This window comes from Heteronotia binoei, chromosome 15, assembly GCF_032191835.1.
Source record: "Heteronotia binoei isolate CCM8104 ecotype False Entrance Well chromosome 15, APGP_CSIRO_Hbin_v1, whole genome shotgun sequence".
Classification (NCBI taxonomy): domain Eukaryota; kingdom Metazoa; phylum Chordata; class Lepidosauria; order Squamata; family Gekkonidae; genus Heteronotia; species Heteronotia binoei.
Window position 1 is genome coordinate 15,262,396 of NC_083237.1, and position 27,906 is coordinate 15,290,301.

At 43.8% G+C, this 27,906-nt stretch overlaps 1 protein-coding gene across 1 annotated transcript; it reads right to left on the minus strand.

The window, feature by feature from the left end:
• LOC132583137 (vomeronasal type-2 receptor 26-like) lies at positions 1 to 27,753 on the minus strand. The gene is made up of 7 exons (XM_060254809.1): positions 27,680 to 27,753; positions 26,533 to 26,706; positions 13,080 to 13,371; positions 9,781 to 10,080; positions 4,524 to 4,748; positions 3,460 to 3,586; positions 1 to 905 (listed from the first exon to the last, which is right to left on the minus strand). Exons 1-7 carry the CDS (start codon positions 27,751 to 27,753, stop codon positions 1 to 3), a joined length of 2,097 nt encoding a protein of 698 aa, XP_060110792.1.
• Positions 27,754 to 27,906: the final 153 nt, after the last annotated feature.

Below are 27,906 nucleotides of genomic sequence, written 5' to 3' on the forward strand. Positions count from 1 at the left end.
TTATTGCATTTTTCTTCTTATCATATATTCCCTGTTGTTCAGCTCAGGATGCAGCAACATAATGTAACATTTGGGGGCAAAGATGCCACACAGAAGGCCAGCACTGGAGGCTAAGATGGAGAAGATCTCCACAGCCACTATGTATTTCCCCTTGGTGCTCAGGTAGGTGGGAACAAAAGAGATCCAAACACTGCAAAAGACCAAGACACTGAATGTGATAAATTTGGCTTCATTAAAACTGTCAGGTAACTTCCTGGACAAGAAAGCTACCACAAAGCTAACAATGGCCAGGAAGCCCATGTAGCCCAAGACACAGTAAAACATGGTGACAGACCCCACATTGCATTCCAGTACAACTGTTTCAGTCTCTGAGTGCATGTCAGCATCTGGAAATGGGGAAGAAGTGGCTAGCCACACAAAACAAAGGACTGCTTGGAAAAAGGAACAGGAAATCACAATTGAATTGCCCACTCTTTTCCCCACCCACTTCCTCAGGCTGCTTCCTGGTTGGATGCTTAGGAAAGCCAGAACCACCATGACAGTTTTTGCTAGCACACAAGAAATAGCTACTGAGAAAACCATGCCAAAAATGACTTGTTGGAAGAGACAGGACACCAGTTGTGGTTGACCAATGAAGAGCAGGGCACAAAGGAAGCAAAGGAGGAGAGAGATCAGGAGAGAATAGGTGAGATTCCTGTTGTTGGCTTTGACAATGGGGGTGCTGTGGTGTTTTATGAAGATTCCTAGCACCAAAAGAGTGATGAAAGAAAAGGAAAAGACAAAAGTCACTAAAGTGATCCCCAGTGGCTCTTCGTAAGACAAAAAAGTGATCACTTTGGGAATGCACTGGTTTTGTCCCAGGTTTGGATAATGATCTTGTCTGCATTGCGTACACTCATCCAAGTCTGTAAAACAGAGAGAGGGGGTTGAAAGAAGGAGGGACGGTGTTCCCCACATCCCTTCACTGTTCCTACATCCCATATCTCATACTTCAAGAGGACCCTTTGGTGGGTATCACAGCATTTGTATTTCATTCCACAACCAATTCTTATATGGAGGTCCTATGGAGGCTAGGTATAACAAGCTGGACATGTGCAACCTCTCAGACCGTCCAATGCTGGGTCTAAATAGTGATGTCTAACTGTGAAAGAACAACTGGCCAAAGGACATGCAGTAAAGTACAGGTTTACTGGTCTACCATTGCTCTACCTCACCAAACCTACGGTAAGTGGGCAGGGGCCTGGCACACTGAAAGCTATAAATACTCCTGATGCTGGCAATATTCCTTTAGGGCTCAGTTTCTGAAGGGAAAATGTTCTGCTCATGGTGTTTCACAGGCATGATCTACCATCACCTTTTAGATTCTTCCAGAGGTGCAGTGTCGTTTACTACACAGATGCTGGAGTAAGGTTTGCAAGACCAGTTCTGCCATGGGAAGCTCAATAGCTGATCTCCCCCAGTCTAATCAAGACACAGATGTGTTGTAAGCATAAGATACAGGAGGGGAGAATGATGTTGATAGGCTCTCTTACTGCCATTGGGGAGATCAGTGGGGTATACATATTTCAATCAATAATGGCAATATTATCTATGTTGCTTATGGTAAACAACAACAAACATGTATGGTTTCTCTGTCTTCTAAGCCATGCATGAGCACTTTGGTCATTTGCCCCCCCCCCCAGTCGGAATGAAGAGGCTGACACAGTGTTGGATGAAAACCGGGCCGCTTTATTAAACGTAACTTGAACGAGCTGGAATAGCGAGAGGTCTAGGCCTAACAGGACAAGCCCTGGGGTCAAACCCAGGACCCCGCCTTGTCTTGGGAGGGCGAGCCACCCTGCCCCCAGCATGAGCCGAATATCATCTGGCTGGTGCTGAGCAGCCAGACCCAAACTCCACCTCCACCTTGGCCGGCATCCAACCCACTGGAAGGATCTGCCCAGGTGAGGCTTTGTCGTGATCTGCACTCCCCACATTGAACCGTAAAGCCCATCTGCAGCTTGTACAGACCACCAGCACCAACTGGTGCAGAGCCATAGGTGCTCCCCTAAAATACTATAGCCAATACCTCATCTTGCCAAGCGACCAAACTTACAACTCCCCCCCCCGAACTTCTACACTAACCAGCAGTACAAGGTAGACAAAAAAAACAAAACAAATTCACTTATGCCAATCCAGTGAAAATGAAAAAAATTCCTACCTGGCCCCTAATAAGGCGACCGGTAAAAACCTGTACTGCATAGGGAGGGAGGGCGGGCTGAGAGCCAGAAAGAACTGTGTTGCTTGGGGCGGGGGCAGGGCTTTATAGCCCCGACACCATGCCCCCTCAGCTTCCCGCATTGACAGGGAGCCGAACGCCAGCCTTCCCTCCTTCCAGGAGGGCAAACCCAGCCCCCAGCCTAAAAGCGGCGTTGCCGTTCGGCTGGGAGGGGGCCGACTTTTCATGGTAAAATACTTCCTTTCCTCTCTTCAGTCTCTTTGTAGTTACCACTGATGTGGGGGGCATTGATATAATCAACAAAAGAGAGGAAGAATCAAGTAAAGCTTCAGTTAAAGTAATATTTTGAAAAGTATATGAGACACTACAAAAGAAAGATTGTTCTTTGTGCTCAGTCACCAGCAGTTCATAGCCCATCAATGTATGGTGCCAATTTGAATTTGTCAACCCTTAGCTGTGGCACAGTATCTCAAAGCATAGGAAATAAGATCATTGTTTTCATTATTTAGATAGTTTTTATTTATATATTTCATTTATAATCTGGGGGTTTCACCAATGGGCACCCAAAGCAACTTACATTAATTTCCTCTTTTGCATTTTATTCCTAGGTAAAGTGGTGCTGGTTTGGATATATGACTGGCCCATGGTCACCCAACAAGCTGTCATGGTTGAGTGGGGATTTGAACTTGGTCTTCCAAATCCTACTTCAAAATTCAAACCACCATACCAATGATATCTCTTCTATACTTGGAAAGGTGTAACTGTGGTATGACAAGTTATGGGACCAATATGTAACGGGAAAGACAATGGATAACCCTTTATTTGACAATGATACTGATCTGGCTATAGATCATGATTTACTTTTGGCCCTGGTTTTGGAATTCATTGGGGAAATCTCTTTTTTGCCTAGTAGAATGGATTATAGGCTATTTTCAATTTTTAATACCTAGCATATTATGTACTGTTTTTTTGTAAATTGTTTGTTATATGCATCCAATGATTTAAATTAGATCTTTGTATGTTAGATTTACATTTTTATTATTTACTCTCCCTATGCTCCCTTTGTATTGGATTAGAAATTGTATTGATTTTGACTTTTCATTGTGCTCCTGAACCGCTCTTATTTCTGCGGTTTTTTCCCTGTAACATCCTTTATGTATTCAATAAACCATCTTACAATTTAAAAAAAAGAAAAAAAGAAAGGTTCACCTTTGCTCAAGGCTGAACTAAAACTCTCTTACCCTTCTGACTAGAAATCTTCCCTTCTGGACAAAGTTTGCAGTCATAGCAGCAAAATTGCTCCCTTTCCTTCATTTGCTTCATCGAACCAGGATGGCAACTTTCACTGCAGACAGAAAGGGGCTGTGTCTAATGCATAAGTGAGGCAGAAAAACTTACTGTAAGCATTAGATCTACAATAGCGTTATGTTTATTCCTCCAAATTATTATTGATCAATGCCTCAGGACAATTGCTTCTACTCTGAAGTATATGTGTGTATGTGTTTGCTTCAATCAGTTTCTTAAGTTTAATTACTTCTCCTGAGCTGTTATAGATTATGGAAATGATAAAGGATTACAACCTCCATCCTTGATACGGTCCTAGTTTGGGTGGGCAGGATTGCCAGCTCTGAGTTTCAAAATTCCTAGAGAATTGAAGGGGTGATGCTTAGGGAGAATGAAGGGAGGGAGAGAACTTGGGGTGCATGATGCTATAGATCTGTCCTTGAAAACTGCCATTTTCCCAAGGAGAACCAATTCCTGGAATCTGAAGATTGGCTGTAATCTCAGTAGAACTCTCGGCCCCCTATTGAACGTGATTAACTCCATTTAAAGAATTGACATGTCTGACTGTCCTTTTTTAAAAATAACAATAAAAGTGCCCATGGGAAAGTTTTATGCCAGAGAGATATCTCATTCTTTTCCTCCAATCAGAACTTGGAGGAAAAGGTAATATAAGTACCCTTGTTCAAACAAACAAATAAATGAAACCTTTGGATTGGCTAAAGCTAGCTTTTTCCCCTCTCTGTCTCAATTTTTGCTACAGTCCATGCCCTCAGGCCCCACAACCTCCCACATTTGCTTAACAAAGGAGAGAAAAGATATTTAGATAGGAGAGGTGGAAGAAAAGAGATGTGGAAAACCCTTTTTTGCCATCTCTTTATTAACCCACATCCGTTATTCCTTCTGATATGTGGTATCAAATGATTGTTTTCACTCAACAGCATTTTTTTTTTAAAAAAAGCAATGAGGTACCAAAGTATATGTTAGTATAGCATACTTTCTGGTGGTAGTTTTCCCAGATTACCTTGTTAAACCAATTGTTCCATGTGATCCTCTCTTCATTAATGGTAAGCATTTGGTCTGCTGGAGCTTCTGGATGAATCTCCCCAATTTTCACTTTGAAAAAAGATCGATTTGGGAAAGCAAGCTGGTTGATAATATCATACCCTGTTGCAACTTTGCTGCCATCAAATGAAATTTTCTCCCCAGCACTGTTATTGAATGAGACACTTTTCAGGAAGTGATGAAGCTAGAGGAAATGGTAAACACAAGTGATGATCAGCTGTTCATTAGAAAGCACTGTGCACATTAGGAATTGCTTTGTCACACAGCTTTTTATAAAGAAGACCATTAGATGTCTGTGCTTGACATTTTTTTATGATTTTCCATTTTATTATTTTCAGACACATCCAGATTCCTCCTCCTCCTCAACCTCCTCTTCCTGTTGCTTTCAAGAAGAAATGCCTTTCCCAGCTGTGGGTTTTTGTTGCCACCATAATGGGAGGAAATTTGCAGGAATTCTATCCTAAACTTTGGGTTCTTTCTCAAAAGCAACAGTTTTTGAACCAGAGGGGAGCACAACAAGTAGCTGAGAGGCAGGGTGTTATGCAACCCCCATATTCAATACCACGAAAGAATAATTGGGTCTGCACAAAACATTCTTTTACAAGTAAATAGGTAAACAGGACAACTGGACAGATATGACTCATCTCCTAAGCCAAAAGAGCAGATTTTCCTGTGGGGACAGGAAAAGAAAGATGATCCAAAGGAGTGGCCAATGCAAAACATTTTGGAATCCCTGGACAATGAGGAAGAAGCTCTGTTACCACTTTGAAGTCTTTTCACGAGCTTTCCTCCTTGCTAGCTGCTATCCCATACTAGAACTCCAATCTCAATGGCAAGCATGATAATGTGGTAGTGAATGAATGGGGAAAAGATCAATTTGGGAAAGCAAGGCGATTGATAATATCATACCCTGTTGCTACTTCTCCACATCCATCAAATGAAATTTTCTCTCCAGCACTGCTATTGAATGAGACACTTCTCAAAAAGTGATGAAGCTAGATTGAAATGGGAAACACAAATGAAGATCAGCTGTTCATTAGTTTCCCATAGTGGGAAACTAAGACACTGGTTCATTCCTTAAACTTGCAGCTCCAAGCATTGTTGAGGGCAGGGAGCTGTCACCATTGCTGATGAAGTATAGGATGAAGGATGGGAGAGGTGGGTTTAAAAAGAAAAATCCAAAAGAATGTTATTGATGATTGAAGACATAAACAATATAATTAAAAAAAAAAACATCTTATGAGTAGATAGTACATAAAGAACAGAAACATCAGTTGAATGATCTAAGCAGACTACTATATTTGTTGCTAATCCCTCCAATTAAAGATCGAAGGCAATATTTAATAATTCTGTCAGGGAAAACACAGAAGTTTGACCAGAGAAAACAGAGACTCTTGAGAAATAGTAACAAAGAGCAATAAAACCACACACATTTCCTTTTGTGCAAATGTGCAACCTATGAGTGAACCCTTTCATTGGAAAGAAAATCCTGAACATTTTGCAACTGTTGTCAAGCACACCTGCTTCAGGACACTTCCAAGTATGTGAGCATCAAGATCATTCAATTAGTTCTCTTTTAAGAACCTCTTGAATTAAGCATTCTCAAGGAAGAGAGGATAAAGGTTTAACTAATAAAACAGAAGCTTTCCACCCTGAAGCTGCATTTTGTATAGGTCATTGCCTCCAATAGGTTGTGCTGGCAATTAAAAAGACAACTTAAAAACTGGGTTTACTTGATCTTATGTGTTGTGAATGGTTCTTGAAAGATATTTACTTGAATTAACCTAATGTGGGTGATTCTTGAAAAAGACTAACTGAAATGGAAGGACAACTGGATATCTGTAGGATCATGACATGAAGGAATTACTACTGGAGTGTGTTCACACAATACTAAATAATGCATTTTTGCAACTGGGACCAAGTTTGCACTGGACCTTTAATCCTGATTTAATTCTGTCCCCAAACTAATATTCTACACTAGAATCAGAGAAACGAACTTTATGATTCTACGATTTTAGGGTAAAATGTCAGCTGTGAGACAGAATTAAACCAGGATTAAAAGTCTAGTGTGAAATTTGGATTTTTACTGAATAAAGAATAGCAAAAATCCAGTTGTAGAATGCATTATGACATGTAGTGTGAACACACCCCTGGAGATTATTTTTGCAACCGGTTGAAAAACAGTAAGAAAAACTAAAGTATTGCTATAGACAATAAGTCTTGTTGCATACAAACATTTATTAAATAGGGAGTTGCCCCAAAAGACCGCCACAACCACGTTTAACTTTAAAAGGGGTAAATTCACTGAGATGAGGAGGCATGTGAGGAGGAAACTGAAAGGAAAGGTAAATACGGTCAAAACCCTTGGGGAAGCTTGGAGACTATTTAAAACTATAATCCTAGAAGCTCAGATAAAATACATACCACAAGTTCGGAAAGGCACAAACAGGCATAAGAAAAGGCCTGCATGGTTAACAAACAAAGTAATGGAAGCTGTAAAAGGTAAGAAGGACTCCTTTAAGCGGTGGAAAAGCAGTCCAAGTGAGATTAGTAAAAGGGAACACAGGCTGTGGCAAATCAAACGCAAGACTGTGATCAGGCAGGCAAAAAGGACTATAAGGAACATATTGCAAAAAACATAAAGACCAACAATAAAAATCTCTTCAAATATATTAGAAGCAGGAAACCAGCCAGGGAGGCAGTGGGCCCTTGGATGACCATGGGCTAAAAGGATTACTGAAGGAGGATAGGGAAATGGCTGAGAAGCTGAATGAATTTTTTGCCTCCGTCTTCACTGTGGAAAATGAGAACTTTTTGCCCGCCCCAGAATCACTAATTTTGGAAGGGGTGTTGAAAGACCTGAGTCAGATTGAGGTGACAAAAGAGGAGGTCCCACAACTGATGGACGAATTTAGAACTAATAAATCACCGGGTCCGGATGGCATACATCCGAGAGTTCTGAAAGAACTCAAAGTTGAATTTGTGGATCTTCTAACAAAAATCTATAATCTTTCATTGAAATCTGCCTCCGTTCCTGAGGACTGGAAGGTAGCAAATGTCACCCCCATTTTTTAAAAGGGTTCCAGAGGAGATCCGGGAAATTACAGGCCAGTCAGTCTGACTTCAATACTGGGAAAATTGGTAGAAAGCATTATCAAGGACAGAATGAGTAGGCACATTGATGAACACAGGTTATTGAGGAAGACTCAGCATGGGTTCTGTAAAGGAAGATCTTGCCTCACTAACCTGTTGCATTTCTTTGGGGGGTGAACAAACATGTGGACAAAGGAAACCTGATAGATGTTGTTTACCTTGACTTCCAGAAAGCTTTTGATAAAGTTCCTCATCAAAGGCTCCTTAGAAAGCTTGAGAGTCATGGAGTAAAAGGACAGGTTTTCTTGTGGATCAAAAACTGGCTGAGTAATAGGAAGCAGAGAGTGAGTATAAATGGCAGTCTTCGCAGTGGAGGACGGTAAGCAGTGGGGTGCCACAGGGCTCGGTACTGGGTCCCATGCTCTTTAACTTGTTCATAAATGATTTAGCATTGGGAGTGAGCAGTGAAGTGGCCAAGTTTGCGGATGACACTAAATTGTTCAGGGTGGTGAGAACCAGAGAGGATTGTGAAGAACTCCAAAGGGATCTGTTGAGGCTGGGTGAGTGGGCGTCAACGTGGCAGATGTGGTTCAATGTGGCCAAGTGCAAAGTAATGCACATTGTGGCCAAGAATCCTAGCTACAAATACAAGTTGATGGGATGTGAACTGGCAGAGACTGACCAAGAGAGAGATCTTTGGGTTGTAGTAGATAACTCACTGAAAATGCCAAGACTGTGCGTTTGCAATAAAAAAGGCCAACGCCATGTTGGGAATTATTAGGAAGGGAATTGAAAACAAATCAGCCAGTATCATAATGCCCCTGTATAAATCGATGGTGTGGTCTCATTTGGAGTACTGTGTGCAGTTCTGGTCGCCGCACCTCAAAAAGGATATTATAGCATTGGAGAAAGTCCAGAAAGGGGCAACTAGAATGATTAAAGGGCTGGAACACTTTCCCTATGAAGAAACTTTGAAATGCTTCGGACTCTTTAGCTTGGAGAAACGTCGACTGCGGGGTGACATGATAGAGGTTTACAAGATAATGCATGGGATGGAGAAAGTAGAGAAAGAAGTACTTTTCTCCCTTTCTCACAATATAAGAACTCGTGGGCATTCGATGAAATTGCTGAGCAGAGAGGTTAAAATGGATAAAAGTACGTACTTCTTCACCCAAAGGGTGATTAACATGTGGAATTCACTGCCACAAGAGGTGGTGGCGGCCACAAGCATAGCCACCTTCAAGAGGGGTTTAGATAAAAATATGGAGCAGAGGACTGGATGGGCCATTGGCCTGATCCAACATGGCTTCTCTTATGTTCTTATTAAACATGTGTTTGTAAGGATTTCTTTTATTTAAATATATATAGATATAGATATTATTATAGTAAACGGTGAAACAAGGCTGAAACTTGGAGAATTGTGACAGTTTAAGATGGATGGGAGAGGAAACAGTGTGATGAAGATGAATTCAGAAATCCTTTCTGAAGAGGTACTATGCAGTACAGATTGTATCTGCTTCTGTTTCCAGAGACGTGGTTTTGTTTCTACTAAAGATAGTTACCTGCAATGAGGATTGACTGAAAAGGTTATGTTTCTTTGTCTTCAGAATTCTTCTGTGTTGATAACCAGATGTATACAGGTCATGTAAAGCATGTGCTACAGCGTAGACAGCATTGTAGATACTGTAGCTAGTACCGGTCATACTCATTTCAAAAACATCACCTGGAAGGATCTCCATTTTCTCATCCCCAGTACAGTTTTCATGAAAATCATTCTGCCCATGTGACTCAGAGAATTCACAGAGGAATGCCTGTTCCCAGAATTCTCTGATGAAGCCATCTCCTTCAGTCCTAAGAGGTTTTCTGCTCTGAAGAAACTGATGGAATCCTGGTGGTTCATTTGTGTGAACTGCAAAGGACATCGCACCGTGAAAGATTGTGTTGTCCCAATCTCTTTGATAATTATAAGATGTAAAATCCATCTGAATTGTCATAATGTAAACTTTCCCTTTAGGGTTTGGCGTTGTGGATTCTTGCTCTGAAAATAGTATTGTGCATCTAAGAAATGAGATGGAACCAGCATCTCCAAAAAGAATAACTATATTAGCTGTACTCTTCATTACAATGTCATAATTTTGCAATTGATTTCGGATCGTGTCAGAAAAATCAGTTATCCTAGAAGTGTGGTGGATTTTTGCTATCACAGCTATGCAGATGCCATTCTGAGAAAACAGAGGAAGCATGGCTTGCTGAAATCTTTCTCCACGCTCATCGTCTTCAACCATGAGCCCAATCCATGTCCACCTGAAATGTAGCATAAGCTGCAGGATTCCCTTGTACTGCTGGGCTTCATTTGGGACCATCTGATAACTGGAAAGTTCTGAGAAGGTTTCATTAATAAATGGCGTAGAACTGTAGGCGAGCTAAAGGAAGTCAACAATGGGAAGGAAATGAAAATAGTGAGCGTGAAAAGTTTTCAAAATACTAATTGATGTGAGTGAATCTGTGATCTTTAATCTTCAATCAAGTGCATACTTTCCAGTTGGGTGGCTGGTTAAAAAAAAACTATGCTTCCCTTTTTTGGTCATTTATGGAGAAGACATGAAAACGTTTTCATTTGGTGGAAATGTGAAAGGCATGATGAAGAAATAGATGGATACATCTGATGACATGAGACCCATGATTACTGGTGAAAGCATATGCCGCAATAAAGGCTATTAGTCTGTAACTGCAAACTAAAACAAGAGCCTAGCAGCACCACAAAAACAGTCATAGCTAAACATTTAGATAAATTCAAGTGATCTTTTTGGAATGGGATGACCCTGGTTCTTCTTAAAGGCACAGGTGTAAGTTTAGCACCAATAATGCTTTGTGTAAAGATTTTTGGATGTTTCTCCCTATTCTGCTATTCGGTTTGTCAGTTCATTCTATGTTCAAAACGTTATTTTGTATGGAAGAGCATTCGGTCACATGACTATACAAAGTGTAATGTGCCAAATAACCCATTCAGACAACAGAATACACCGCCATAATTGGATTCATCATTATCCATTTGTAAATCAGACACTGGTACTGGATCTAAAATAATTCTGTCACATTGTAATAGCTGTTGCATGGGGAAGCATGTACAAAGGAGTGCTCTTTACTAGCATGTTGCAATGTATGCCCATTCCTGGGGAACGTACCGCAGACCAGGGTCAGATAGGCTTAGTAACTTCTATACTGGACTATTGCAGCAAGTCATGGGCTCTGACCTGGATAGCCAAGGCTAGCTTGGTCTCATCAGTTCTGAGAAGCCAAGCAGGGTCAGCCTTGACTAGCATTTGGAAGGGCAACTCCCAAGGAAAACCTACATCACGATGCGGAGGCAAGCAATGGCAAACTACCTCTGAAACACCTCTTGCCTTAAAAATCAAGCCTAACTCACCACCTAGTGAAGCATAATGCTAAAACAGCAAGAATGTCTGGTTGGCAGACACTCTTAGGGACTCCTGGCTATACTGCACGCAATGCCGAACAACAACAGCAACAAGCAACGTACCATACATGGGGATGTGGTGTTTTTTTAAAAATGTTAATAGGGGCTCACTACAGTGAACAAGAGTTAGACTGAGTCCAGTAGCATCTTCAAAAATAAGAAAATGTTCAGGGCATACACTTTCACATGTAAAATCTCCCTTCATCAGAACAAAGAACAGATTCCATTGCGTTGTATCAACTAGAAGATCTCCCAGTTTGTTTTCAGTCTAGTTTTAAAGCCCCAAACAATCTGAGTGAAAGTTAACCTGTTTCTCAAGGATGTATTCTTCCACAGCACTTTCTAATGTCCATCTGGTTGGCTGTTGCTGTCTGCCATGAATTTTGAAATTCTCTTTCTTTTGCTTTCATTATATGTAATACTTTGTTACTATAGTTGTACATGACTATGAAATCGTAGAAGCATAGAATCATAGAGTTGGAAGAGACCTCCAGGGTCATCTAGTCCAACCCCCTGCACAATGCAGGAAACACACAAATACCTCCCCCTAAATTCACAGGATCTTCATTGCTGTCAGATGGCCATCAAGCCTCTGTTTAAAAACCTCCAAGAAAGGAGAGCCCACCCACCTCCCGAGAAAGCCTGTTCCACTGAGGAATCGCTCTGTCAGGAAGTTCTTCCTCATTTTGAGCCAGAAACTCTTTTGATTTAATTTCAACCCACTGGTTCTGGTCCTACCTTCTGGGGTCACAGAAAGCAATTCCACACCATCCTCTATATGACAGCCCTTCAAGTACTTGAAGATGGTGATCATGTCCTGGCCAAAAAATTTAAGGAAAGGCAAAATACAAATACTCAAGAATAACTGAAAATATAAAGCATGGCAGAGAAGAATGTTTTGAATTTTAGCATCATGAGAGCCAGTTTGGTATAGTGGTTAAGTGTGCAGACTCTTATCTGGAAGAACCAGGTTTGATTCCCCACTTCTCCACATGCAGCTGCTGGAATGGCCTTGGGTTAGCCATAGCTCTCATAGGAGTTGTCCTTGAAAGGGAAGCTTCTGGAAGAGCCCTGTCAGCCCCACCCACCTTACAGGGTGTCTGTTGTGGAGGGAGAAGACATAGCAGATAAAGGAGATTGTAAGCCACTCTGAGTCTCTGATTCAGGGAGAAGGGCGGGGTATAAATCTGCAATTCTTCTTCTTCTTCTATTGTCTTATGGATAAATATTTTTAAAAACCGTGCATCAAAAAAGCATGGATCATTTAAAATATATGTTTTTCTTTATTTGGCTGTTCCATGAATAGATGAGATAATGTTTTTTTTAACACTGACAACACTTACATTAGGGCCCTGTGCGAGCTCAGACAGTTCCGCAGGGCCTGTAAGACGGCACTCTTCCACCAGGCATTTGTGAACTAGGCTGTTGGCCACTACAGTTTAAAGCAACATATGAACCAACAACAACACTCTGCTGTATAGCAGTTGAAGAGAGGAGAACTTAAGATCTGCTATGCAGAGGATTATAAAATTGGAAAATGTAAGATCATGGCACCGAAACATTTTTTTAATGTATTTTATGTTTATTTTTTACTCTATGTTTTATGGTTTTAATGCTGTACTACCATGTCGAATCATGCACATGCAGGTCTGTGTGAGCCGCCCTGAGCCCGCCTCGGCGGGGAGGGCAGAATATAAGTGGAATAAAATAAATATCTGTCAGAATAGCACCAAGATGTTAATTTTATTTTTTTTTACTGTTTTTAGAATTTTAATTAATTGTTACCTACTGTTAAAGTACTGTATCATTTGTTATATTGATTGATGTTGTTAGCCGCCCTGAGCCTGCCTCGGCGGGGAGGTATAATAATAATAATAAAAGGTATTATTATTATAAATAAATAAATACATTACTGTTCTTTCATATTCTGAATACTTAGCCTACCTGTGGAATGTTGTAGATGGATAACACAGTTGCTATGTAGAGAGAAGTTTTCGCTTGAACTCCTCCAACGACTGCTATCACATTGTTCTGGAAGTCACACTTGTAGTTGGGAATAAATCTGTTCTTTGCAGAGAGAAGTTGTATTGTAGCACGATAAGTATTCCAGTCAGTCATGTAATTATCACGTATGTGGAAGCCCAAGGTGACATTGGGCAAGAGTTGGAGGTTTTCATTGATTTCCTTCACAGCAAATGCCATGGCCAAGACATGCTGGTAATAACTAGTCCGTACACTGTGACAAGAAACATGAAGTAACTGAGCAACATTCTTGTACTGTTATTGTGCCTTGAGCTTAATTACTCACAGCTGATTTGAAATATTGTTTATGATATCAGTGCATTGAATTCATTTGAGCCATAGTCGGATTCCAGCCCATTTAAATTTTCACTCCTCTTTAATTCCAGATATTATTTCTGGGTATTTTAGGTGATCCTTTCATCTTTTAATATCACACTAGAGAGTCAATGCTTTGATGTTAATAGGTTCTAATGTCCACACAAACTGGCAATAATGTTTAAAATGTGTGGTTTCACAACTATCACTCTTGAGGTGCTAACTGGAAATACCAAGGATTTCTGTTCAACCCCATGAGCAATCCAGGAGTGTGTGGTTGGGTACAACCAAGATTCAACCACTGTGCCCAGACTACTGAGATGCCATGAGCATCTCTTCTGCTAATCAATAAGTCTGTGATTACAAAATACCTTGTTCCATAACTGAAGACTATTTAATTAGTGCTTTTCATTTGAAGTCAGAGTAGATAATAGAACCTCTTATTTCCAGAGAACCATGGAGTGGAAATGGGGGTTTTTACATTTAGAGAAAAGTTAAAAATTAATCCTTACATCCCTAGAATTCAATGCATTCTGAAGAGTTTGTCAATTACCAACATGATATGCATAGATGATAGGTATGGGAGAGGAGATTGTCCTTACTGGACCATATTGTATTCCACATAATTGGATAGTTTTATAAAACTCATCTCATCTGATGTAGTAGTGATAAGAGAACTAATTCCCCCAATGATGAGATATCCTTCTTGAAAATGTTTATGAAGGCTTGAGAGGGATTCACTGACTGTGCATTTAGCATCATGAGCCTTGCACGTGGATGGGTAGAACAGCACCAAAATGAAGACCACAATTGATACCATTTTGCAGTCAGTTCATCGCAATAATGATTTCAGTCTCTTCACATGACTGTTGGAGTCATTTCAGTTTGAAATCATCTAATTTGTATGATCTCCTGAATACAATAATGATAACCTTTCCTGGCCTAAATCTTACCACCAACTGTGAATGCGAACAGCTGTATTTCTAGTATAAGCCAGAGATGTTATTTTGGTCTAATGACTACTTGAAATGCCTTTGGGACTCTGACAAGTCACAAGAAAGTTGTTTATTACAGAGGAGATAATCACACAAGTTGTCAACAAAAGGGTTGGAAAAAAAATCTTTGTAAAAACTTTTCTTCTCTCTTTAGTGGGAGAGCTAGGCACAGGTGGTCTTGCTACTTGAGCAAGATAAAGAAAAACTCTGGGGAGGAGGGATTGTGCTCTCTGTACATACTTGGGATGGAAGTAGTTATCACTTCTTGGCCTTTTTGGCTCGGAATGCATTCTCTATCTCGACTTCCGGGGGAGGAAAATGTCGAGCTGAGCTGCTTCTCATAACGGGAGCAGGTTGGAGCTTCTGTTTGGGGTGGTGGAAGGCAATTTAATGCCTACTGCCTACTTTTCTCAGTTAGAGATTAGTCCAAGATGTGCACAGGAAACTTTGAGGAGATTTACCTTGACTAAAAGGGAGTCCCGGGGGGGCATTCTTTGAGGCTTTGAGGGGTCTCTGGGAAGAGTTGCATTTTCATCATCTGCAGAAGCTTTCAGAGTCATTTATTTGACATAAGCTCAACAGGATTCTAACCTTCTTGGACTTTGCTAAACAACTAAAGCTTTGAAAGACCGGTGAGAACTTGGATAATTGGAAGAGAAGGTATCTTTCATTCTGAAATTATTTACAGCTTAATGGAATAAATTTAAAAGGTGGGAAAGGAAAATCTAGAAAGTCTGGAAGCAGAGGGGAGGAAGAGATGAAATTTGGACTTTATAAATATAAAGGACAGTGTTAAAAGAGCTAAAAAGTGGAAAGGAATTTATTGTTTAGTCTACTTGCGGTTTTGAAAAAAGAGCACCGTTGTCACATCGTCACAGACCTGCAGCACATTCAAGCAAGACAGGAAGTACGTCAAGTATCAGGAGATCTCCTTACCAGTGTGAATGAGACTTCGTGGCAACAAAAGCAGGAAGTAGCGGAAGGAAAACCTACTCTAAGAATTTATTACCATTGAGAAACATCGGCGGCCATTGATGGAAGGTCAAAATAAAAACAATGTTTTTAAAGAATTTGGGACATTAAAAATTGTTGGAGTTAAATGAGAAGAGGGTAAGAAGATAAATACTATTGGTCATATTATTTGTGTGGGCCTTGGATGTTTTTAAAAGGGGAAAAAATTGTAGGGAGCAGTAAAAAGTTGCAGCTGCCATTTTGGAAGATTTAAAAACTTTAAAAATAAATATCTTGACTTTGGGAGCTCTGAGGACAGCGAAATTGGGCTTGTTGTGAAGGGCAAGTCTTACTCTTTTGAACCTGATAGCCCAATTGGAAATTGGTGAGGTCCAAATTTTTGCTGTTTTTTATATATCAGAACACAAGCAGCCCCGTACAAGGGCTACTTCATTGGAAAAAATGCAGGACCAGTTGGAGGCAATGGAGGCCAGAATGATGGAAGGGGTTAGAGAGATGATAAATGAATCGGGGGGGGGGAAATATTGCAGAGATTTAAAAAGTTATGGAAGATCTCAGAAAGGAAACTGAGGAAACATCTAAGAAAGTGCAGGAGGTAGAAGGCAGAATGAATGCATATGATTCCACCTTGTTGAAAATGCAAGAAAATCCATGACAATCCATGACTGCAAATTGATGGAGACTCAGATACGTCTGAGAGGAGTACCTGAAAAGGAGGATGGTGATTTAAAAGAATTTATAATAAAAATAATTGCAGAATTTTTAGAGGAAAACCCTGAAGAGACTAAAAACATGTATGATTATATGTATAGTGAACTCATTTTATGCCAAGAAAAATAACTTACCAAGAGATGTTGTCATAAGATTTATGACAAAGGAAATGGTGGGAAGAATCATGAACAAAAATTTTGAAAAGACATTGATAGTGGGAGGCAGTAGAGTGAGAATCATGAAGGAGCTGCCAAGGCAAGTGATAAATGATAGAAGAACATATAAAAAGTTGACAGAAAAATTGAGAGACAATGGAATGAGGTTTAGATGGATAATACCTGAAGGTTTGAGTTTTGAACTCCAGGGGGGAAAAAATCACAATTACAAATGCACAGGATAAGCGTAGATTTTTTGAAGAAAATAAAGAATTTGCACCATGATGGATTACAAATTATTGTCTTGGAATGTTAATGGACTAAATTCACCACAAAAAAGAAGGGCAACATTTCATTGGATTAAGAAACAAAACTGTAATATAATTTGTTTGCAAGAAATGCATATTAAACAAAAGGATTATAATTTTTTATGGAACAAACAATTGGGAGTGGAATTTTTTTCATTGGCTGAACAGAAGAAAAGGGAATGTTTTTTTATATTAAACAAGAATTGGAGCCAAAATTAGTGTTTAAAGATAAAGATGGAAGATTTGTAGCAGTAGAGACAATATTAAATGGAAAAAAACCCATTGTTATTGGGATTGTATGCGCCTAATGGCGCAAAGGATGCTTTTTTAAAAAAGACATTATACAACAGCTTGATGAACTGACTTATGACCAAGTTTTGTTAAGAACTCATTGGACAGGTCTGGAGGGAAAAAAAAATAATAGCAAAGAAGGAAAATTGCCAAAGTCTTTTTTTGAATTGGTCAAACAAGAAAATTTGGAAGATGCATGGAGGAAATTTAACCCTGGAGTTCGGGAATATACTTTTTTTTCTGCAAGACACAAAACTTTTTCCAGAATTGACATGTTGTGGGGCACTAAAGATTTAGGTCTTATAACAAGGAAAATAGAGATTTTACCCAAAATTTGGGCTGATCATAACCCAATAATGTGGATTACAAAATTGTCTAAGAAGTTGAGAAGATGGAGATTGAATGAAGTTTGCTACAGAATAAAGAAATAGTGATATACTTAGAAAATGAAACTAAAGCTTTCTTTCAAATGAATGACAAAGAGGATATAGAAATTCAGACAGTCTGGGATGCCTATAAAGCAGTAATGAGAGGAATATTTATTACTCTGAATAATAAAGATAAGAGAGTAAAAGAAAAACAGTTTTTGGACATTCAAAATGAAATAAAGAAAAAAGAAGGGGAGTTGAGAAAAAGGCTAGGGAAAAAGACACTTATAAGGGAAATTACAATATTATAACATAAAATAGATGAAGATATGTTAAAATGGAATAAACTTAATTTGTCACTGCTGGGTAGAATAGCTGCAATTAAAATGAATATTCTACCAAGAATAATGTATTTGTTTCAAACTATTCCCATTGTGAAAGATAGTAAACAATTTGATAAATGGCGAAGGGAAATTTCAGAATTTGTGTGGGCTGGGAAGAAACCAAGGATCAAAATGAAAATTTTGAGAGATCCAAAAGAGAGAGGTGGATTTCAACTACCGAATTTAAAATTATATCAGGGAGCAGTTTGTTTAGTGTGGATAAAAGAATGGATAACGCTGTTAAACAAAAAACTCTTAGTGCTGGAAGGTCACGGAAATAAATTTGGCTGGCACGCGTATTTGTATTATGGAAAAAAGAAGATGGACAGTTTTTTCTCTCACCATTACATAAGAAATAATTTGCTAAATACATTGATGCAATATAAGAAATATGGAGATGAGAGAAGACCGTTATGGATAGTGCCAGCTGAGGTAATAAAAATAACGGCTGAGATAGGTGTCATATAATCAATTATTAAAAATACAAAGTGGCAAAATAGAATTGAAAATTGCTGAAGAGTTGAATAATAAATATGATTGGTTCCAAATGCAACAAATAAAGAGCTTGGTGGATAATGATATCAAACCTGAAGGAATAAGAAAAGAACAAACAGAAATGGAAAAAGTTCTGCTTGGAGATAATGAAAACTTAATTTCAAAAATATATAAATTACTTTTAAAATGGTCTATGGAGGATGAAAGTGAAATCTCAAATGATTAAATGGGCAATTAATGTAAATAAAAAAAACAGGTGGAAACTTGGGAATACTTGTGGAGAATTCTATGAAGCTTTCGACGTGTCATAGTATTAAAGAGAACTTTTTAAAAATGATGTATAGATGGTATATGACTCCTAAAAAAATGGCAAAGATGAACAATAAGATGCCAGATAGATGTTGGAAATGTAAAAAAAATGAAGGTTCTTTCTACCATATGTGGTGGACTTGTGAAACAGCAAAAAAGTATTGGCAGATGATTCAGCAAGAAATTTCTAAGATCTTGGGATATGAATTTAAGAAAGTTGCAGAGACTTTTCTGTTGGGATTACAAATGGAAAAATTTCAAAAAGAAGATAGAATTGTAATTTGGTACTTGTTTTCATCTGCTAGGATATTATATGTGCAGTTGTGGAAGCAAGAAAAAATACCAGAGAAATGGGATTGGATTATAAAAGTTATTACATGGAGTGAAATGGACAAATTAACAAGTGTATTAAGAGACTATGATTTAGAAGTTTTTAAGACAGAGTGGAAAAAGTTTAGAAGATATGTAGAAAAAAAGTGGAAAATAAAAGGACATTGGACAATTTTTGATAATGATTAAGTTTTTTAAAAAAGAATATATATATATTTTGTTTTAATAGTTAAGGGTACCTTTAAATATTGAAGAAGATATTTGAAGAAGATATTGGATTTATATCCCGCCCTCCACTCCGAAGAGTCTCAGAGCGGCTCACAATCTCCTTTACTTTCCTCCCCCACAACAAACACCCTGTGAGGTGGGTGGGGCTGGAGAGGGCTCTCCCAGCAGCTGCCCTTTCAAGGACAACCTCTGCCAGAGCTATGGCTGACCCAAGGCCATTCCAGCAGGTGCAAGTGGAGGAGTGGGGAATCAAACCCGGTTCTCCCAGATAAGAGTCCACACACTTAACCACTACACCAAACTGGCTCTCCTAAATATTTGCATTTTAAGTAAATAACACCGGCAGGGGTCAAGTAACGGGGAGAGGGGTGGTAGAAAGTAATATATGGGGTAGCTAAAAGAAGTTATTAAGATGTAAGAAATAGATTTATTACCATATGTTACCAATAAAATTGCTTTAATCTGGAATGAATGCATTCTCTATCTTAACCCTCCTCAGTGTCTCATGCTCCACATCCTGTACATATTCAGTCCATAATTTTTTGTAGGAAGTACAGTATGAAACAAATTTGTGTTATCCTGTTCCTGCCACAATTGTTAATAACACACAGCACTAATAGCTTGATAACTATAGATGCATGAAGAACATGTCAGGGGTTTTATATTGATCCTCTTGTTAGGAAAATGTGAAGGCTGGGATAACAGAAGAAGAGCCAACGTAAGAGGGATTGACTCAATGACGGCAGCTGTACCTTCAGCTTGCAACACTTTGTCGAGGTATTATTTCATGGGATCAGCATCAACTGAAAGCAACTTTATGGTGCTTAACACAGAGACCTTATCAATCTTGGTGACCCTGACAGTAGTTTCAGACCAGGATTCCTGCCAAATCTGCAGGACCACTGTTATGCATTGGTTGTTTTGACTGCTGGTTTGTTATGTCTGTTAGTTGACCTTGAAGCATACTCCATTGCCCTCCAGGATCCTGATGTCTACATTCAGATTGGCAGTTCTTTTAGAACCAGCCAATCAGGTCATGAGACATTTCTCTCAAGAAATGAACATGAAGGATCCTGGAGAGACCAATAGGGTGGATAGCTGCCCCACATAAAGGGGCATGTTTAACTTGGGCCAAATGGATATGAGTGTTGTTGCCTGTTTGTGTTCAATTCTGCTCTTGTTCAATAAAGGTTCTGTAATCACCCATCATGTTCTTCTCATTTTATCCTCACAACAACCGTATGAGGTTGGCATAGTTGAGAGTATGTGACTGACCCAAAGGCAGCCAGGATCCTTTTGTGACATGGGTGTATGTGTGTGTGTCAGATCTTGCCCCCCCAGTCGGAATGAAGAGGCAGACACAAGTGTTGGGTTTTAAACCGGGCCGCTTTATTAACAATTAACCTGTAACTGGCAGGGGGGTGAAAGTACCGAACCAGACAAGCCCTGGGGTCAACACCTGGACCCCGCCTTGTCCAAAAGGGCGAGCCACCCTGCCCCCAGCACAAGCCCGCCATATTCGGGTTGTAGCTGAGCGGCCAGGCCTCCAGCCATCACCCACTGGGCTGGCATCAATCCCCATGGAAAGATCCACCCAGGTGAGGCTCCCTGTGATCTGCATCACCGCACTGAGCCGTTTAGCCCATCTACGGTTCCTGCAGACCACCGCACCAACGGTGCTAGGCCATAGGTGCTCCCCTGGAAAACCCTGTGGCCAAACCTCCTCCAGCCTGCGACCATAACAAATACCACTAACAAATCCTAACCTACTAGGCAGTGCAAGGTAGGCAAAAAACACCCCCACATGCGCCAATTGTGTGGAAGTGAAAAAATTCCTACCTGGCCCCTAATAAGGCGACCGGCATACGCCTGTACTGCCAAAAGGGAAGGGGGGGTGGGCAGAGAGCCAAAGGAACTGCGTGCTGAGGGGGCGGGAGCCAGGGCTTATAAAGCCCCGGCTCCGCGCCCCGGACAAACACCCGTATGTCGGGTGATGTCGCCCCTCCCTCCTTCCAGGGAGGCAAAGACGGCCCCCAGCCCAAGCGCCGGCAAGCCGGCTTGGCTGGGAAGGGGCCGAACCTTGCCCCCCCAGTCGGAATGAAGAGGCAGACACAAGTGTTGGGTTTTAAACCGGGCCGCTTTATTAACAATTAACCTGTAACTGGCAGGGGGGTGAAAGTACCGAACCAGACAAGCCCTGGGGTCAACACCTGGACCCCGCCTTGTCCAAAAGGGCGAGCCACCCTGCCCCCAGCACAAGCCCGCCATATTCGGGTTGTAGCTGAGCGGCCAGGCCTCCAGCCATCACCCACTGGGCTGGCATCAATCCCCATGGAAAGATCCACCCAGGTGAGGCTCCCTGTGATCTGCATCACCGCACTGAGCCGTTTAGCCCATCTACGGTTCCTGCAGACCACCGCACCAACGGTGCTAGGCCATAGGTGCTCCCCTGGAAAACCCTGTGGCCAAACCTCCTCCAGCCACCGCCAATGCCAAGCCTCTGCTTAGGCATTAGCGCCCCAACGGGTGGCCCAGAGCCAACCGCACCCCCTGCCGTAACTCGTCTAAAAAGGCCCGGTTACCCACCTCAGACAGATGAACGCCATCCGGCCGATACAGGTCGGCCTGCTCGACCCGTATGGCCGGATGGGGGAGAAAAATTCCCAATCCCCCCTCCATGGCTTTCTAAATGGCCCTATCGGCCTTACGCCTGCCGCGTTCAATTCCACCCGCTTGGAGAAATGGCCTGGCTCCACACCCTACGCGGCAGGATTGTCGACCCTGCCAAAATAACTCCAGGCCACCTCCGCTGAATTTCACGGAGGTCGGCCAAGCCTGCTGGGAGAGAGCCCAAGCCCTTCTCCATGGCTTTCATAGGGCCCTAATGGCCTTGCGCCTAGCGCGCTCCATACCACCAGGTGAAAGGGGGGGGGCACCTCCACTCTTGCATGCCGATCCAGCTGACCATACCAGGGCCAGCCGAGAGGACAAGCCCTGGGGTCACACCCTGACCCCGCCTTGTCCATAGGGTGAGCCACCCTGCCCCCAGCACAAACCCGCCAGATTCGGGTTGTTGCTGAGCGGCCAGGCCCCAAGCCATTCACCACCTGTGATAGCGTCAATCCCCCTCGGAAGGATACGCTCAGGTGAGGCTGTTCCGTGATCTGCAGTCCCCGCACTGAGCCGTGTAGCCCATCTACGGTTTATGCCGACCACCTGCACACATGGTGCTAGGCCATAGGGGCTCCCCTGAAACCGCCCAGGTGAATGCCGAGATGTGCGGAGAAGGTGCCCTCCTCTCTCCGCACTACAATGAGCGTGCTGGGTTGCCTGGACACCCTGCTGTGCGCAGATGAGAAAACGATCCTCTCACTATGAGCCACAGCACCTGAAAGATAGAAAATTGTCAGAACAGATAACAACCAGGAGGCGATGAAACCACCACCCTGCACAAATACCCCCTTGGTTACCAACGGGCGTACCTAGCACCAAAGGCTGTCGCCATCCACAGGCCAACCTTGTTGACATCCCTGGCCTGGGGCACCCGCCCCGTAGGGCGGTCTTAAACCGTACACCCACTCGCTAAAACATAGCGCCGAAAAAGGCCATCAACAAAGCCGATGAAGCAGAGCGGCCCTGGAAGGGGGGCTGCATAACCATGCCACGGAACCAGCCAACTAACATGCAGTTCCGCACTGTCGAATGCCCTCAACAAACCCAGGGGCTTCACTAATAAAGGCTCACGCCACCAGTTGGACCCGAATAGTCCTCAACCCCAAACCTCTCTTTCTGCAACACGCAGAAGTACATAAAATGAGCCGCCGAAAATGGCTAGTAATCCTGCAGCGCGCAGCAGCCCTCCAAAGTTCCCGGAATAGGGAAGCCACTCTACCATAAATCCTTTTAGTACTAAGTCCAAAACCAGCTGAATGACCTAACCAGGTTCAGCTTCCCAAGATACCAGAGGGCCAGTGGCATTTGCGCCAACCGCGAGTCCACTTCCGGGGCGAGCTGCCGAAAGCGCTCCATCTATTGGCAAGATAGAACGTCCTCCACCCCATTGCAGCCTCCGGGTACGTGCCCTGTCGGGAACCAAGTATTCCACCGGAAGTAAAACAGTGTAAATAACCTGAGTACATCACCAACCCGACCTAGAGGTCAAAGAGTTGATAACTTGTCATCGCCCGAGACAAGCACAAACTGGTTGGCGAGTAGCTCACCCCAAAGTCAAATGGCCGCTAGAATAGGGACAATTTCAAAAATTACCATATCCCTACTAAACCAGCTGCCCACGCCGGTGACCCCTAGCGTCCCAAATATGCTCCCAAGAGGCCCTACCGGGTGCACCACTTTGCATGCAAATTTAAGGTGACCAACCACCTGATGTAATTAGAGCAGCGACCCCTCGCGTTGCCCCCTCCAGGGCACAAACGGCCCCTAAGGTCAGCCACCTTATTCTCTGGTCACCGAAACGCCTGCTGGCGAATATCAAGCTCAATGCTTAAAATGTAAGCACCGTACTAGGCCTCTCAGCATTCTTGTATGCCAAAGGTCCCCCAGCCGAATGGCCAACACCTGAAAAGCATGTAAGAGCCAGGCCCATCACCTTACAACCGCTGGGCCGACCAAAAAAAGGCATCCCGATAGTACGCCGTGTTATTGAACCCGACCCTATCCTATAACGTCCCCTCGACCGAGGAGCTGAAGCGCTCAAATACAGAGCAGGAGACCGAACCCCCAACAGGAGGGTGCGATCCATGTAAAATTTTGCTCTTAAAACCAAACCCAAGAACTCGAGATCCTTGTGATGAACTGGCAAGAGGCAAAATGCCGACTTAATGTCGCATATTGCCATCGCAGCCCCAACACCACAACCCCACAGTAAATTTGACCGACTGGTCAAAGAGAGTGCATCGTACCGAACATAATTCCATAATTTACCAGCCCCCCTCCAGGGTATGACCGGTGAAAATTGAGGTGATATTCCCCTGGCGCTTTATTAGGCACCACCCCCAGGGGGGCTATGCACAATGTGGGCCTAGGCCCCTGAAAAGGGATCCAAAACCCCAAAGAAAACACCTCCGGCAGATACTGACCCTCCACTTTACATGGGAACTTTACATGGGAACTTAAGTAATAAGCAATTGGGTACCCCCAGTTGAATGGGGCCGGGCACCTTTTCCAGGGGGGGCTGCTGACTGCAGCCACAACCCCCGCCGGGGCGCCTACCCCCGGGCCTCGGCTTCGACCTGGTATAGGCGGAGAAGGCGTGCCCCCCCCCCCGTAAAGCGAACACTCGCACTTAAAATTGTAGGGTTTTCTGCCCTGCACACTAGGCCCAGCCTGGTGCTACACCAGGCCACGCCCCCTGCAGATGTGCATACTGCTGCCCCCCGGGGCAAAATGCTGGGGGGGGGACACCGTGGGAACAGCAAGTGTCCCTGCCGGGGCAGCCTGGTGACCCACCCTGTAAGCCCAAACCACCCAATGCGGCCCGGCACCCCACTGCTCAGCGAGAGTTCCGGACCGCCCAGTACTCCAAGCCCCACCCCCTGCCGCCAGGGCGGGGGATGGCATTTTAATAGGACCCCAGGGGCACCCATGTGTCTGCTGCAAAAGGAGCTTACCCCCAACACCAAGGGCGTTCAAGCCACAGCTGGGGTCCGCTGCACCTCACCTCCAAGCGCGTCGCCGCTCACCCGATCACCCGACAGACCCTCGTTCGGGCCATCCTCCCGGTCCGGTTCCACCTGAGGTTCGGGCCCAGGTGTGTCGCCCTGTAAAGAAGACAAGTGGGCCAGCACTTCCATCAAAAGTCAGCTACAATGAGCACCCAGAGGTGCGACGATGCCCCTCCCCGATGGGAGCACCCCGGCGACTCTTCTCTGCTCGCGGGCCTCAAACAGGCCCGTAGTGGCCCATCGGACCCACTTACCCTGCCCCGGCTCTCAGCAGGACCGGGCTGCGGGCCTGGCCCCCTGGCGGGCGGGCAGGCCGTTTGCCCTCAGACCCGCCCTGCACTTTCATGGGTGCCATCAGGACACCTCCAACCCGCAGACAGGCACGAAGCAGTACATGTGCGAAACCTAAACCGGCCGGTCCCAAGTTCCCCTGACCAGCCTAATTGACACAATAAGTGGAGGGGTGCCCAAAAGCTAATGCACCCTGCAGCCAACCACTCAACTAGGGGAGAGAAAATCAGGCCAGCCCCCAAGCAGCTCCAAGATAGGAAAAAGAAGATATTGGATTTATACCCCGCCCTCCACTCCGAAGAGTCTCAGAGCGGCTCACAATCTCCTTCATCTTTCTCCCCCACAACAGACACCCTGTGAGGTGGGTGGGGCTGGAGAGGGCTCTCACAGCAGCTGCCCCTCCAAGGACAACCTCCGCCAGAGCCATGGCTGGCACAAGGCCATGCTAGCAGGTGCAAGTGGAGGAGTGGGGAATCAAACCCGGTTCTCCCAGATAAGAAACAACACACTTAACCACTACACCAAACTGGCTCTCCCCAAACTGGGGAGATAGAAGGCTGAGTCAACCTCGAGCCAGCTACCTGCACCCCCGACTTCCGCCAGGGATCAACTCAGATGAACATATGCCCCTACGAACATATGAAGCTGCCTTCTACTGAATCCGGCCCTGAGTCCCTCCAAGTCGGCATTGTCCTCTCAGACTGGCAGCAACTCTCCAGGGTCTCAAGCCGAGGTTTTTAAACCTAATTTGCCTGGACCCTCTCTTGGGGATGCTGGGGATTGCACCTGGGACCTTCTGCTTCCTTAGCCACTGCTCTACCACTGAGCCACCGTCCACCCTGGTAAGATCCTGAGCAGAGCCTGGGCCTGCAATATTACAGCGTTAACCTCTTCCCCGCCATCAGCGGGCACAGTGTAAAAGGAGGGAGAGCGCTTGACTGCGCCGACCCTGAAACACGGCAACGTCCCTACCATATGGGAGCCACTGATCAACCTGGGAGGATGGGGGGGGGGGTGGATGAGGCAAGGCCGGGCCCATCAGGCACAATAGAATGAGGGGGGGGGGACCTTCCCAGAAGGGCACAGATTAAAGCCCCAAACCCCAGCTTACTAACACCACAGCTGCGTGATAGAGCCATAATGGCCAGCTGTCTACAAACTCCTTATATGCAACCAGTGAAGAAGGGCTCAGACTGACCGGCCAGAGAAGAAGGGGAGGGGGGGTAGGCAATTATCTGCGCCCACCAAAGTACCCACAAGCCCCAACTCCTAACCAAAAGAGCAGCTCAGTGCTTAATGACCCGAACTGGCTGAAGCCCCACTCCAACGGGCTCTAGCCCAATGAAAGGCAACTGCCCTGCAACTGATCCCCCGCTTGCGAACTACCCGCTAAGAGGGGGCCGCTGCGCGCTCCCTCGCTCTGAGGGAAAGCAAGAGTGGCCGCAGCACGCTGCCACCTAAATTGCCGCCCAGGATCGGCCCCACATGGCCAAGGGGCTGGGGAATCAAGGCCGCCGCGCTAGCTTTGCCCGCTCAGGCCTACCGGCCGCTAATCGCCAAAAACACAGTAACAAGCTGAGCCTCGCCAGCGCCAGTCAGCCGCCGCACGCGACCTCGCCGAGCGCACAGGAGCCGACGCTCGCGCTGCTGCAGTTCCCGCCACGCCGAGGTCCCTCTCCGATCGGGCCTCTCGGCGCCGCAACCGCACGTGGCTCTCCTTCAGAGAGCCAAAGGAACTGCGTGCTGAGGGGGCGGGAGCCAGGGCTTATAAAGCCCCGGCTCCGCGCCCCGGACAAACACCCGTATGTCGGGTGATGTCGCCCCTCCCTCCTTCCAAGGAGGCAAAGACGGCCCCCAGCCCAAGCGCCGGCAAGCCGGCTTGGCTGGGAAGGGGCCGAACCTTCTTGATCCTACCCTGACATTCTAAACACTCTGCTACAAAGGTCCACATAGAACAGTAAAGTTCTTCAAGTCCTATTATTTCATTGCCGAGGAAATGTTTTCCTGCCCAATTGTTTGTGCTGTCTGCACTTTCCTGCCCTCTTCTGTGTAAAGTTTTGATTTCTTAGGAAATGGAGAAATTTTGCAGATATATTCTGTAATAAGATGGACAACTCCTCTTTAATTCATTTTTTAAATAAAAATTTACAGGTTCCATCAGCACTGTGAAGCTGATTGCTACTTATGTGATCCCTAGCTTTAAGTTTCTGATGGGTGATGCATGTTACAGACAAGCTCAGCTTCCATTGCAGGTGGTGATGGGGTGTCCAGATAACCTGGCCCAAGATGTTCCAATTCTCTTCATTTCTGGTCATCATCCTGAAATCTTAGAATATTTTTCAAATTTCTAACTTTCTTTTTCAGTGAGCTATGCCTCGCACAAAACCCTTTTCTTCCACTGGACTGATGGGGAGGGATCTGACTATTACGTAGACCAGAATCCTACTTTCTCCTTTGTTTGAGACACTAATCCAAACAACTGCAGCTGCTTCCATCATTATTCTGAAACTAATTCTCAAGTTTGAGGCTTCTAAGCTTTAAAACATGGTTTCCAAAGCAGAAAGGAGCTTGTGGTAAGGTTTCTGGAATTACATGAGCTAGAATGTTTGGAGTTTGCTGCTGCATCTCCCATACCTATTCTGAAGTTCTTGGCTAATGTTCAGGTCCTAGCCCTTTTCTGGATGAGTTACGTGTCCCCTAGCAAGTCATAGTTTCCAAAGAAAAATGCGTCAGAGTGCGAGTTTCTAGAAATTTCATAGGCCATGATGTTGTTATTTCCTTCATGTAACAGACTACAACTTCCAAGGCTATCCTGAAGCTGGCTTCCAGTTCTAAAACTCCAAGATACATTGATGATTTATGTGTGCTAAAGATCAACAGATGGACAGACAGAGAAAGAAAATTTTATGATATATTA